Source organism: Nipponia nippon, unplaced genomic scaffold, assembly GCF_047370975.1.
Source record: "Nipponia nippon isolate SJK-2023a ecotype South Korea unplaced genomic scaffold, ASM4737097v1 scaffold_4, whole genome shotgun sequence".
Classification (NCBI taxonomy): domain Eukaryota; kingdom Metazoa; phylum Chordata; class Aves; order Pelecaniformes; family Threskiornithidae; genus Nipponia; species Nipponia nippon.
Genome location: NW_028262358.1, coordinates 49,132,235 through 49,147,367, shown reverse-complemented (window position 1 = coordinate 49,147,367; position 15,133 = coordinate 49,132,235). Strand labels below are relative to the sequence as shown.

At 46.9% G+C, this 15,133-nt stretch overlaps 1 protein-coding gene across 2 annotated transcripts; it reads right to left on the bottom strand.

Annotated features, from left to right (window-relative positions):
* Positions 1–5,857: 5,857 nt before the first annotated feature.
* TBXT (T-box transcription factor T) lies at positions 5,858–14,065 on the bottom strand. Of its 2 annotated transcripts, none has more exons than XM_087774443.1 (8): positions 13,844–14,065; positions 13,419–13,683; positions 12,674–12,808; positions 11,857–11,918; positions 11,707–11,768; positions 10,582–10,758; positions 8,816–8,948; positions 5,858–6,954 (listed from the first exon to the last, which is right to left on the bottom strand). In XM_087774443.1, exons 1-8 carry the CDS (start codon positions 14,047–14,049, stop codon positions 6,687–6,689), a joined length of 1,308 nt encoding a protein of 435 aa, XP_087630569.1. In that variant the 5' UTR covers positions 14,050–14,065; the 3' UTR covers positions 5,858–6,686. The 2 variants fall into 2 exon arrangements, with proteins under 2 accessions (XP_087630569.1, XP_087630570.1); XM_087774444.1 differs by having other exon boundaries at positions 8,816–8,945.
* Positions 14,066–15,133: the final 1,068 nt, after the last annotated feature.

Sequence of the window (15,133 nt, the reverse complement as noted above, 5' to 3'; positions counted from 1 at the left end):
ACTCCAAGGAGAAGTCACTTAACAATATTCAGAGAGCTCAAGTGCTGCAAACCTGACACGCTCCATCTTGCTTTAGCCTCTGCCAAGGGTAAGGACCAGAGAAGCCCACAGCCCATGTGCACAGAGAGAAGAGAGAGGGAGAGAGAAGCAGGGTTGCTGTGCCGTTAGAGCGGGATGGAAATTAAGGATAATAGAGGGTTTCTTTTCACGAGTGCTCGTTAGCCTGCTTCTGTTCTCAGTGAGGAGGAGGAGGTATAACGCGGAGGCAAAGGTATTGTAGAGTAAGTAAGAGCACAGCTACTGAGGAAGGGCCAGGTTAAAGAAAGGCTGCTAGCAGAGGACTTGGACCAGTCTTGATTTAGCACTTTCATTAATGGCTTAGTCCAAAAATGAAGAGGTCACTGACAAAATCTGCTGGAGATCTGACGTTGAGAGCTGTCATTAATGCAGAGCAGAATGGAGATATCTCACAGAGCAAACTGGACAATTGGGGAGCAATGGAAATAGAATAAAGCTGAACAGGACAAGGGCAAAGTCATAGTCAAGAGACTAATAATAATACTTTCTGCCAAAAGATGGGAGTTCATTAGCAAAAAATAACTAAAGAAGGACTTGGATCACCACAACCATTCCATCACTGATGTAACTCTAGATAATGAAAATGTGGTTTTCAAAGGTACCAAAAGGGCTAGTTTCTGTGCAAGTAGGGAAGCAGCACACCGTTGCACAGGCTCTTCCGCAAGCCCATGCATTATAGCATGTATACTCATGCTCTCCCTTTCATCAAGCCATACGGGCACAGAGGGCCAGCAGGAGAGGGAAAGCTACCCGAGAAAAAAAAAGGGGTTTTATAACCTATCAAAAGAGAGGCAGAGCAATCACTGCCTAACAATATATATCAGCTTAAACACTACCAAGGGAGAAGAACTATTTAAGCTGGGAATAGGTTTTGGCTCAAGAACAGATAGTCATAAGATGATTATAGATAAATTTCAGATGTCAGTTAAAAGATAGCTCTCAAGCACTGAGAAGCGAGGGGACTGCAACAGTCTCCCAACAAAAGAAGCAGCACCACTTGCCACAGGCACACAAAAAAAACCTCTCCAAAATCTCGCCAACTGGTTTTGAGACAAATCCTGGTGCCTTCCTAAAAGGTCTCGGTGAGGGGATTGTCTATAATTAAGGAACTGGATTCAGGAGGCCCCTTCCAACTCTATGCAGTACGAGTCTAGTGACTGCATATCACGGAGGAATTATTGGCGTTGATGGACTGACTGAGGCAGTTAATTAGTTTACTAGCATCAAGAAACCGTAACCTACATTTGCAGTGCAGCAAAACTGGGAGAGGAGAGAGAAGTGCAAGAAAAAAGCTGCAAGCTGCTTGCCCAGCAAGTACAGACAGCCGTCTATAGGAGGCTATTCACTCCTCTGGTCACATATGTGCAGCACCATCCCGGGTGGCGCCTTGGAAGAAGGGGATCAAACACATCAGGAGTGCAGCACCAAAAGTATATTAAGCTTATTATAACTGCACGATCCATCAAAGAGGGGGAAAAAAAGCCTTCATTGGCTTGAAATTCGAACTGGAGTGAGCTGTGTGATCATACGGGGTGATACGCAATGTATGTAAGACCCAATGCACTGCTGTTTGCTCCACGCTGATTCAAGGCTGCAGGCAGCCAAGGGCCACCTCTGGGAAACTATCGCTGAGAATGGGCTTCAGCACCCACCCTGCTCCTATCAGCAGTGCAGACACACTTGAAACATGATAAACATAAGCCAACGCTTGGGCTAACAAAGACTCTGTCTGTGTATGGATGCTTTGCTGTGGTTCCCAGGAATAAAACTAGCAGTGTCAGCTTGGGAGGGCAAGGGGTGCAGATGAATACAAATGACAGAAGGACAAATTTTGTGAGTTGAAAAGCACTGGTGGCTCCAGGAGGAGATCCCTGAGAAGCCCTGATGCTTCTCTGTTTACAAAAGCAACTGCTCTAGCCAGTCATATAACCTTGGGCTTTAAAGCCTACCACGATGGCGTGTGCAGTGGGAGAACCTGGGTTTGGGTATATTCTTAGGTTCTCAAGGAATTTTTGACATTGTCAGAAATAAAGGCATCTGTAAGATGCTGTTAGACACTATGAGAAATACTGGAACTGCACCACGCACCACTCAGACTGGCTTCCTCCTTTTCTTTATCTCAGTTTCCAAAGATACAGGAATCCAGGAGCAGCTAAAGCCAGACTCCCTGAAGAGGAAATTATTTTCTCCACAGATCTAAGCCACTGGAACGGGTCTGTGTGTGATTTAAAAAGCATACATGTTTCTTCTTATTGTCTTCCTTACACCCGCCTAAGAATATGTGTGGCGTTTTAAATTTTTTTACTTTTTATTTTAGTTGCTTTTTATTTTAATTACTTTTAATTTTATTTACTTTTTACTGCTTGGACTACTGGCATCAGTGATGCAGTACCTTAATGTGCATTATCACACATAACTCACAAATCTAATTGACATCTATGGGGAAGAGTCAGGCTGGAGACAGGTGTGGGAATACCCGGTCTCATGTTTTACTCCTGCATGGGAGTGAGTATTCACATGGCTTTTGCAGACAGAGAAGGACATTTCTATGCACTAGGGCTGAGGAGTCTACATAGATTTTTGCAGCCAGCAACTAGTCGTTTCCCAAAGGAAAATAAAGAAAGGAAAAAAAAGCATTAACATGCTGAGATGGTAAAGGATATAGGTTTCCTAAGAGTCCTGACCATTTGCTGATGGCTTAGTCCCTGAGCATTTGGACCTCTCCCAGCCTCACAGTCATCTCTAGCCCCAGTGTTGGTCTGGCATGTGGCACGGTGACAGGAGCGGCGAAGAGCCACGGTGGAGCTGGTGCAGGGAAACCGCAGAGCCCTGCTTGCTGGTGGGCCGGCCGAGGCGAGCCATCTCACACCAGCCTTCCTCAGCGTTTGGAAATGTCGGGTACGTTTGTGCCTCTGCCTCGCCTCCGCCACCAGCCCCAGGGAGACACCGGCGGGCGGCCGGGGCGGGAGCACAGCATGGCGCTGCTGTCGTGAGCCCACGGGTGAGAAAAGCCTCTCCAGATGAGTCACACAAAGTCCATGTGGTTTTCATGCTGGCTTGAGTAGTTGTAGAGGCATCTGGGTCTGACTGCCCGTCTCCTCCACCAACTACAACCCCGACGGTATTTGTGAGTCTGAGGTGCCTTTGATGGCTGCTTGGCCACACGAACCCAGTAAGAGAAAAAGCACAGTTCAGGAAGAAGATGGTGGCAGAGCAGGTGTGAAAAGATAAATGTTGAAATGCTCAGTCTGCTTTAAAGTGGCACGCAAGTTGCATTCAATGGCATGAAAGGTTTCAGTTTCTTTAATTTGAAAGTATGAGAGGGGAAAAAAAAACCCACACCAAAAAAGCCAATTAGGTAAGATCCATCGGATACCAGCACTGAGCTGCCTGCAAATGTACAATGCTGCATCTATGAAGGTCTTGTGTGTGTCTGTGTCTGCTTATTCTTCAGGCTCAGAAATCTTTCAATGGTAATTAATTTAGTTTAATGGTAATCTGCTTTTGGCTCAAGATCTAAAACAGTATGCAAGTATTGACCATCAGAGAAGTTACCGGCATGATGCTGCCAAAGTTGCTCACCAGGCAGAACAGTCCTCTTGGACTCAGAACTGAACTTTTGCAGGACCCAGAGTCCAGCTCCCAGGTTAGCATCACACGGTCTTCCAGGCATCGGAAAGTTCCTGCTGGCTGTAAGTGCACGCCAGAGCAGTGTCACGGAGGCCGCCAAGGCCATGCATCAAGCTACGGCAGGAAGTGGGGACAGGGCTCCTCCACGTCACGGCCAGAAGGCCCTAGCTGCAGGCAGGTTAGTTCAGCAAGCCCCAGCTAAATCAACAGATGGAGAAACTATTTTTGTCCACATGGACATGTCAATTTTTAATTCAGTAGAAGCCCTACAAGAACCTGAGAAACTGCTGACCTCTGTGCTGGGCAGCAGCTGTGGGCTGTCCTCCATGCAAGCCTCTTTGGAACAAAGACAGCCCCACAGTGGCCTCCCTGCCAGGGGCCATGCAAAGGGACATCTTGCAGCCCTGGACCTAGCACCTCTCTCACCCTTCATGAGTCCCTTTCCCTTTCACTGCATGGCAGATCGATCATCCTCTCCCCCTGATGTGTCTGCTTTGAGGGCATAGCTCTGGGGCAAAGAATAAAGCTGGCTCCCTCCATGACATGAGCTGGGTTCCCCCACTGACTGCGTCAGCTCTCAGAAGTGACAATTGCATGCTCAGCTACGTGCACAGTCACTGTAGTGCTAGATCAGCCTATAACACAGACTCCTTCAGTAGCCAAGTATACCAGGCAGCAGTTAGGTATTTATTGCTGGGGGGGTGGGGGGTATTCAGAAACACACTTGAAAAATCTGGTTATCAAGGTAGAACACAGCAGCTGCCAGGCTTGCATCCAGCTCCAGCATTTACCCTACAAATTGGTCACTGTGGGAAAAGAGCTTTCACCCAACACCAGTTGCAGCTACCACCTCTGACCACCAGTCAGTCAAAGATTTACCAAAAGGAGGGAAAAACAAAGGGAAAAAAAAGGGGGGGAGGAATAGAAGCAGGTGAGGAGAATGTAGCATCTGAAGAGATCTTTTTAAGTTCTTCATGACTAAATAATCATTAATTTGCTTATGAAGAACTCTTTGACCCTTCACCCACGGCCGGAAGCCGCTGTGCAGCAGGAACTATTTGTGAAACCACTACATGGAAGGGCAACATAGTGTAGGCTCAATATGTCTGATGTGCATTTGTTTCACCTTTCCCACCACCCCCCACAAACTGAAAATTAAGCATCGAGTTTATTTAAGAATCTTTACTCTTTTTTTTTCAATTTAAATTATACTTCCAAAATACAAGTAAAAAAACCTCACAATATGTTGCTAATTTCTACAAAATAGTCTAAATAATAATGCACTTACATCATTTACACAATTTACCTTCACAATAAAATAGGAGCGCTTAGACCAGTATTTACATATTGACAGAGAACGCGGTCATGCAGCCATCTGCTTCTGGTGCTGTCTCCTGCTGGGGTACCTCTGGGAGACTGCAGCCCGCAGTTGCACGCAAATCCTTCTGCAGGGAGAAATCCCTGCCAAAGTCTTTCTAGGTGCAGGGACCTGCCCATAGGGTGCCAAGGAGACCAAAATGGTGGCAAATATTTGCTTTTTCATCTTAAAGCTGCCACTGTAGCACATGAGCACACATCAATGAATTATTTAAGGAATTCCCTGAATTTTGCTTCGCTATATTAGGCACTTCATTATAAAAGTTATTTATTATGGCTTATGCAAAACAATTCGCTTTGCTCAGGATATGTACTTGCCAGAGTCAGTGGGAGAAAGAGACATGTCCAAGGGCACACTTTGAGCCAATGTTTTGGGTTTGCCTGCATTAGAAATTTAGATCATATTACTTAATATCAGTCCTGAAGGAAGTATTTTATCAAGACCCGATCTTTCCAGCAAGTCAAACAGTCAGTGTATTTTAAAGCTTAGTATATCTGCACTTTTCCCCCAAATTATTGGTAACTAGAGCTTTCCCTCTTACAATAAGTTAACTACTTAGATCCATGCTGTTCAATGTGCCATTGGGTGACATATCCCACATATGATTGTCTTAAAAGAGTACACTGTAGGTTGAGGGATTATTTACATATCTTAACATGTAGAAAATAAAGTTGTAATTTACCAATTAATAAATATAGATCAACAGAGTACAATACTGAAATAAAATAAATTAGAATGATTCTCCAGGTGTTGAATTCCCTCCCTTAAGGCCTGAGCCAGAGACCATAAAAAAAAAAAAGTGATATTTTTTCAATGGCTCAAAAAGGTTTTGGACAGGGCTTCTTATTAGACACTGGCTGTTTGAAATGAGATGTTTAGCTAAGCTGACAGGTATTTGAAATCTATATCATCAAGCAGCAAAACTTACCTCTTAAAAGGAGTCTTTTGGGTAAAACAATTTAGACCAAACATTAATACTGCGTTTATTAAGAAGAATATAGTTCTTGCAGATTGTCTCGACATTAATTCAGCAGCAAGGAAATAAGCATACAGTTAAGAACACAACGTATTTGTAAGGCAAATACGTGTTAGTGCACATGATTTTCCAAAAACTTCACTCCTCAGCTACATTTGTGCATATTTCAGAATGCTTCTAACTAGACGGTTAATAAAAGTCTTCTTGTGACTATAGCTAAGTTTGCCATTAAAAAAATTAACTGAAAAACAGTTAGAAGTAACTTAGTCAAGAACAACGCCAAACTTCAGGTCCAAATGTATCAGAACACTGAGAAATTTGGAGTCTAAGTAAAAGTCTTAAAACTTAGGTCTATCAAACTTAAAACAAAAAAAAAAAAAAAAGAAAAAGATTAAAAGCAGTGAATCTGCTCTCAGAATTGCACGCTCACCAGATTTGTAAACTCCACATGAAGTCAGTGATGCACTGGTCACTATAAGAGGTATAACGTAGATGCTCTATGCAAAGCAGTGCAGATGCTTTGGCTGTAATTTACTTCATATCTCCTTTTTCTCTTCCGTGAGGATTAAGCATTTAAAGTAATTCAGTAGCTAAAAAGTCTGTCTTATAGGAAAAGGTCTGGGTTTACATGGAAGGGGGGGTGACAGGCGTCCACGTGGATGCTAGCCTGGCATGTGCGGAGGCATCGTACTGGCTGTCGGGCAGGTCCGTGGGCGCCCCGCCGTCATACAGGGGGGAGGCGGAGGAGGTGGCGGGGACCGGGTGCGGAAGGGCCGTGTAGTGCGCTGGAGAGCCACGCAAAAACTGGGAGCTCAGGCCATTGGACATCCCGCTCGACTGAGACACCGGCGTGATGGTGCTGTTACTCACAGACCACAAGTTAGGATACTGACTGAAAGAGGGAAAGTGATAAATAAAATAGGTTACTAGTGACTCCAGTGCCTGCTCAAGTCACAACACAGCTCCCAGGCTGGGTTTCTCTGCTGGAGACAGTGAATTTCCTTAGGAAGCTCCCAGCCACTGCGAGGTAGGAAGGACTCCCAGGCATGAGGTCGTGTTCATGGCACCCCACCAATAAATCAAACCTCCCTGTTTTTCCCACAGCAGGTCCAGCACTGGGTATGCTAGCAAATTTTAAGCCAAGCTGAGGAATGAACAGGCTGGCCTGAAAAATGCAGAAGTTTGCAAGCCGATTCCTGAGCCATGGCTCACGGGAAAGCCACGTGATGGGGGCAGACAAACCCAGACAGGTTTGAATTCATTGCCATGAGCCTGTCAAAGCCCTAATTCCCCTTGAGTGCCTCTGTAGTCAGAGAGGGACAGATGCCTCCAGACAGCAATTCATCCCTCCTAGGACCTTGTTCATCATCTCATGTTAGAAGGGGAAGAGCTAGATCGATGGCTGCAGATTGCACAGATACTACAGAAAAGGCTGCTTAAAAGGAAAAAACCCTTGTCAGGACACCATAGCCTCCACTCTCTCTCTCCTCTGGGTATGTACATACACGCACACATATGTGTAACACACATATGAATTAAAAGAAACAAGCCAATTCAAGAGAAACACTACGAGAAAAAAATTCAGTCCTGCTGTGTAATACCACACAGCGCTTTCTACCTATCAATCCCAAGCAGTTTAGCAAAAAAGATAAATAATTCTTCTTACTTTAAAAAATAGGGCCTTAGACAAAAGGGATGGCAGAAATGCCTTCCTTGAGGTCCCACAGTTCCAGTTCTAAGGGTTTTATCTACTGGACAACTCTTAGTGCAGCAACTGAAACTCAGTGGACTTTGCAACCTTCCAAATATGTATCCTGGGGGCCAGACATGGAAAGAAGTGCTAGGAGGACCCGTTTACTTCATTAACTTATGTTCAGGACTGAACTTATGTTCAGTAATAGTTATTTTACACTGCGCGGTAGTACATGCTCTGATTAGTAGCCAAGTGTCTATGTGCATGGTTCACATAAAAATGCTTTCCACAGACTGTTAGATCTGAATTGCCCATAAAGATGCCCAAACCTCAGCCCTCTGTGGTTAATACCAAAGATTTTAGCACCTTATCTGTATTTCTTTGAATTTGCAAGTTTAGCTCCAAGGGACTGACTGTAAACTAAATCTCTGCTAAAGTATCCAAAAGTTTCATTAACATAAAAAGTACAAAGAGGAGAAAAAGGTACATTTATATGATCACAAAGTGGCAAAGGTTTTGACCAAGTGTATAATCCCACGCTATGCTGGCTTCTGTGGCAAAGCTCAAGTAAAGAATTACTGCCCCAACCACTTGCTCCTTCTCCACTGTATGGTTCGCTGCCCCTTCATTTGTAGCAGAACAAGGGTTTGTGGAGATGGATAGGAAAGCAGTGACTGGCTAAAATTAAACGGATCAAAAATAACTTTTTAAAGATTTTTTTAAAATAACTTTTAAACTTTCTAAAGATGAAGCTTAAGAGAGCATCCTCAAATTCAATGGATGTTTAGGTGATTTGCAATCCTTCATCTATCAAATATTGCTGTTACAAGTATCTACATTTCCAAAACCAAAATGTAAAAAAAATAGTTTTTATCGTTTCTTCAATCTTTTCCTTGTTAATAGTCCTTCTCAGTGCCCGCCTCCCTGAGATGGCCAGTGAGTCGCACATGGCCATAAGGATTTCTAATTTGCTGGTGACTCTTTACCTCCTTTTTCAGCCTTCTCTTCCCAGAAAGTATCAATATAGCGATTTGAGGGCTGCCGAGGGATGGACTCCTACCTGGAGCTGGTAGCTGTGCCAGTGCTGTGACTCATGGGCAGCATCGTCGTGTGTGCGGGAACTCCTAGAGAAGACCAGTTGTCATGGGACTGCAGCATGGAAAGGCAGGCAGAGGAGTTATCGGCGTAGGCTGCTGAGAGAACAAGCAAGCACCTAAACACACTAGAATTGGACCAAATAACAATCTTGTATTCAAACGCAATTTATAGCTTTAAACCACCCTCCCCATTACTGCCTTGCAAAAAACCAAACTTCACACAGAGAAAAATGAAGGCAGCTACCAGCTGTGTCACGTTCACTAGCATGCCCCTGCTGATGTGTTGTTTTGCTCAACTTACAACTGCAAAGTCTTATTTCTATGAAGGATCTACGGCCAAAAAGCCGTCTTCAAACCACCTGCTAATTCAGCCCATGCTCCCTTATTCCGTCAGTGGGAAGAAGTGGGCTCCTTACTTACACTATCCCAATCACTCTTCCAGGGCACCTTCTTTATCTCCATCACCTACATTGGCAGTAACAGCCTGGCAGCCCTGGATCACAAGCATATTGCTGGACCACACATCCCAGTTTTTGAGCTGAGCATGCCACCACAGGCTCTGAAGTCTGCCTTAGGCACCATTAGGAGTGACTGGACTGTGTGGCTTAAACTGCTCTGCTTGTGACCAAAACTGGCTGGCCAACATGGCAGAGGCACTAGGAAGCTATAAAGGGAATGCTATGCAGCCATCCATAGCGAGAAAGAAGTTGCTGTGGCAGCTGGCTAAGGGAAGAAGAGGTTCCTTGCTGAGGACCAGGGAACAAGAAGGAACATTGGAGGTGTTTTGTTCTCTTATTCTGTTTCAAGTCACAAGACTGGCATAAAGTTTCCAAGATGCAAAAAAGGTCCACAGAAAGCTAGTATATAGCTTTGTAGTTCATTTTAAAGTGGAAAACAAGATTGGCCAGACTGCATCTAGAAGCCTGTGTGTTACTTCACAAATCAATTTTTTTTTTTTTTTTTTTTTAAATGGGAACCTTCAATATCCATACAGTCTGAAGGGCAAAAATTGTTAACAGGTCTTTACCAGAAGAAAGAAAAAATAAAATTTAAAAAAAAAAAAAATATCACTGTTAAAAATGCCCTTCTCTCCTCTCCCTTAAGTACCTATGGCTTAAGGCACTGAGCCTTAAGCTGTTTGGCAATTTCTGAGCACAACTTTTAAATAGCTCTGCAGTTTACTCAGCTCCATATTATTTCAGTGTATGCAGCTGTGACACATTCATTGAGAACAACCTTAGTGCATGGATGTTAACTACAGCAACAGGCAAGTAAAACTGACAGAATCAGGCCCTCAATTATTACATTAATAACAAGCGACACTAACAGAACCAGACATATACTTTTCATTTCATTGTATTACCTATAACTAATAATTAAAATGCTCACTTACAAACTTCACTTAAAAAAACAAAACAAAAAAACCCCAATATCAGTTTAAGCTCACTGGTTACAAGAATTCACGAGCACAAGACAAAGCCAGCACAATATAATCTAATCAATTAGCAGGAGACAGTTCTACACACCCTCAGTTTTTCCACCGTAAAGAGACTGGGGACACGTACTCATCATCCCTGTTTCTTTGCAATGCCGGCCCCAAGCCCTCTGCGCAAACAGAGCTAGATAGCGACCTCCATTTCTGTGGCATCGCTCGAGGCGCCCACCACTCAGCGCTCGCATCCCTCGGCTCATTTCCCACCTTTTTAGAGAGCTGCAAGGTCAGACTTACTTGGCGAGTTGTTTCTATGGGTGTAGGGGTTGGGGTAGGGGGCAGGACGGTGGTTCCTCAGCGATGAGTACCTTTCACAGCTGTGAGCAGGGGAGAGCGACAGGGGGGCTCCGAACTGGGGGTGAGGATTGGCAGGTGGGCACAGAGTCCCAGTCCCAGGAATAAGCCAACTACCTACTGGGGGGAAGCAAGAGGTTTGTAAGATGGGTGCGTAATGCAGCCGGGCAGGCAAAGAATCACAGAGCGATGAGATAAACAATCAGTCAGCGAGGAAACGCACGCTCGGGAAAGGAAACAGAGTTTCAACGCAGCTGAAAAATCTGGGTCTTTAAATGATCTTATGAAGGCAAATTAGATAACAGGTTAGAAAAAGTCCCGTGTCAAGCTAACATTATTTTTTAAATTACCATTTAATTACAATCACAGTAAGGAAACACTGAAATGGTTAAACCCTCCCTTATGCAGGTAGTCTGTGCTCAGTAACCGTTAGTGTAATCTTCAGTTTTAAGTTGCCCTTTGGGGGTCTCAATCTGTAGCTAAGCTCTGAGGTTTCTCAGACTGCTAAAAGGAACTCTTAAAAATTAAGTGTTTTCACTGAAACAAAATAATTCCTACCGCAACTCAACTTCCCCCCTTTATAGGCTGCCAACATTTTTTGACAATAATCTGCTAAAACAGAAATTGTTAACACACTAATGCTTTCTATTCATCTGAAAAAAACTTTTTAAGCAAATGCCTCTAATTTTCTCAAAGTGCTGAATACATAAGTACCATCTCAATAATTTTCTGCTGCATTTTGAAATAAACTTTTGTCTCCATATTCATAAGAATGCTGCTGTCCTTCTATACAAAGGTGGCTGTCTTTTTGGACACAAAGGCAAGATTCCATTAAAGATGTAAAGATGTTTTGAATGTAAGACAGAAGTCTTAACCACACACACAGATCATAATGTTTATACAACCATAAACCTGCATGAACCACAATCATAAGGACTGGTAATATTATTCTCCCTATGAACTAACGAGCCAGCCAGCAAACACCGCTCTCGGAGTTTTGCTTCACTTAACAGATGAGACGGAAGAAATCCAAGTTACATTCATGATGCAGAATGAAAGAAAACGTACACTGCGAATACCCAGACTGCTGGTTCTCTCCCGCTTCCTCCATCATGTCTTTGTGATCGCTTCTATAAAACAAACCGAATTGTATTAGTTAAGAATGTGCTTTTACAAATCTACATAAAATATCTACACTTTAGAGTTAAGAACTCTCACCTTTCTTTTGCATCAAGAAACGCCTTTGCAAATGGATTGTATTTAATTTTTAAAGCTGTGATCTAAAAACAACAACAAATATTTTTATTTGCAAGTATCACCATCCATTATCATACAGATATTAGGATCTGAGTTAGGACTATCCACTGAAGTTAGTGAAATCACAGATTCGTGAAGAAATAAGATTAGGCCCATAATACCAACCTATGGACATCAATTAAACAGCCCCTAAAGCCTGAAGTATTAGCAGAGGGCTAGGAATTAGTCCCTCTGCCAAATTCAAAGAGACTGAATTGCCTGGGTTTATTGATCAGCTAAGGAAACAGCTAAGAAAGGTAGTACACTAGAGAGTTATAAAAAGCTTCACATTTCAAGCCAGAGCAGAACGGGCATTAAAAAAAAAAAGTCTCAAAAAGATTGATAATTTACAGGTTCGTTAAACATAGACGTGCATGTTGGCTAACAGAGAAAGGCCAGTTTTGAAAATGTCATGTCAAGTTATTTTACTGTACAGCTGAAAAGGACAACCGTATTTCTTACCATACTTGTTTGCCCCACAGAATCTTTTAAGAATTACTCTCCTGCAACGAATTTGCAGTGCATATTGAGACGCACAGTGATCAGAACTTTGTGCTGTTGTACATTCATTGGGCTTTTACATCTATTAATTTTTATTTTTTTTTTTACATTTACCTTCAAACAAAGCACAGAAAGAACTGAAAAACGTGAAACGAGATCCATTATTTTGCTCTACAACATGCACTTTGCCACTTGAAACCTCCTGGTACTTGCGTCCTTTCTTCCCTGCTGTGCGTACCTCCTCGTTCTGGTAGGCCGTCACGGCTATAAACTGGGTCTCCGGGAAGGAATGGCTGGTGATCATCCGCTGCGGGCCACCCACTCGCACTATATGAATCCTTGGCTCGTACTTGTGCAGAGAGTTCAACATGATCTGCGAGCAAAGGGACAGAGCGGGGTCAGCAGTGACAGAGCGGCGGCAGATGCTGGCAGGCACAGAAAGCACTCAGGTTTTAAAGTATCTACTGATCCATCTTTCCAGCAGAGGAGAAAGAGGCAACAGGTACCAAAAACCCCTAAAGCTGAAGCTGTAAGAAAAGGAAAGGAGCACCGCAGTCAGACACCCCAACTTTTTGCCTGCTTATCCCTGTCACTTGACAGGGCAGCTTGCGTAGTCACAAACACGCTGGTGATACACAGCCAGAAAGATGCATCCACTGCACCGTTGGCGTTACCAGATACTCAGACCAGAAAGACATTTTTAAAAAGAAAGTCAAAACATCGAGGCTCCCATCCTGGGCGGAAAGACCAGCTCTGCTGAAAGGCGGCAGCCTGGGGGGGGTGGGGGGTGTGAAGCGCGGCCCAGCCCAGGCCAGCACGTTGACAACAGCCGTGCACAAACGAGCACCGGGGAGGGGGTGAGCGGTGGCTCCCGCAGGGACGGGGCGGGACGGGACGGGACGGGACGGGTCCGGCCGATCCAGCCCCGCTGAGCGGGGCGAGGGCGGCGCGGTGCCGGTGCGGGTCCCGGTGCCGGCGCTTACCTGCCCGCCGCCGTTGAGCTTGTTGGTGAGTTTGACCTTGCTGAAGGAGACGGGCGCCTTCATCCAGTGGGCGCCGAAGTTGGGCGAGTCGGGGTGGATGTAGACGCAGCTGGGGGCCTGCGGCTCCGGCTTCCCCCCCGGCACCCACTCCCCGTTCACGTACTTCCAGCGGTGCCCGTCGGCCGCCACGAAGTCCAGCAGGAAGGAGTACATGGCGTTGGGGTCCAGCCCCGCGACGCTCACCTTCAGCACCGGGAACATCCTCCTGCGGGGCGACAGGGAGGCGCGAGGCACGGCGGGGGGCAGCCCCCGGCCCCCCCGGGCTGGCCCGGGCCGCCGACCCCGGGAGCCCCGCGCCCCCGCGGGAGGCGCGCCGGGGCCGGGGGCGGCGGCGGCGGGAGGGCGCGGGCCCGCGGCACCCCTACCTGCCGTTTTTGGTGACGATCATCTCGTTGGTGAGCTCCTTGAAGCGCAGCCAGAGCTCGTTGTCCTCCAGCGTCACCCGCAGCTCCCGCTCCGTGGGGTCCCCCTTCTCGCTGCCCGCCTGCAGCTCGCTCTCCACGGCGCTCAGCAGGTGATCCACGCGGTACTGCGGGGGCTTGCCCGCGCCCTCCGTGCCCGGGGAGCTCATCCTGGCCCCCGGCCGGCGGGGCAGGCGCCTGGCAGAGCCCCCAGCGGCGGCCGGGGCTGAGGCCGGGGCCGGGCTGACTCCACTTGACCTCCGCGGCCCCAGCGAGCGGGAGCGGGGAAGGGGCCGCTGTTATACCCCGTCATAAACACCCCCCCGGTGACATCACAATGCCGGCGGGGGGGCCCCGCTGATTGGCGGACGGCCGCTTTGATCTCGCCGGCCGGCCGTTGCCATTGGCTGCCCGCGGCCATATCACAACGGTGCCCGGGGAAGCCTGTGATGTTAATTGCAGCCCGCGGGATTAAACGCGGCTATTTTATGCAAATCTGCCCCCAAATGTTTGCACCTCTATCAAAGCCGCCGGGGCCGGGGCTCCGGCAGCCGCGGAGGAAATGGCCCATCGCGGCAACAGCCTCATAACCCGCGTGGGGCACCCTCCCGCCTCCCCGCCGCAGTCATTAGCCGGGCCACCGACGCCCGCCACCGCAAGCCCCCGAGGTCTGGCTTTAGGCGGGAGGCACCCGGGCCGCGGGCTCGTATTTAGGGGGGGGGGAAAGACGAGGAAGGCCTTCTCCCCGGGCCCCGCAGGCTGCCCGCAGCCCCCCGCCCCGCCGCTTCCCGCAAGTCCTGGCGCTTCGGCTCAAGTCAGGGTGGCAGCCGGCAGCGCCAAACCTTGCCAAAAAAGTGAAACCGCCCTGTAGAGCCGCTGAGCAGAAACCGGGCGCAGTAAGCGCCCCCCGCCACCGCCCCCCGTCTTTTAGGGATCACGGGAGCCCACCCGTGAGAACAGGCGCGGGGTTGGCCTCCCGTCGCCGGGCCGGGCTGACGCAGCCCAGAGGCTCGACCACGAGGGGTTCCAGCCATCCCACCTAAATTAAACAATACTTCTAAAAATCAGATCGATGCTTACGACCCAACCCACCTAAATTAAAAAAAAAAAAAAAAAAAAAAAAACAAAAAACCCCCAAACTTCTAAAAGTCAGCTCGATAGCTAAAGGCTTCGTTTCGTATAGCGAGGAGAAACCCCCGCGAGTTTCTGCGAGCCTGGGCCTCCCGGGCGAAACTTTGCAACGGGCCGAATTTC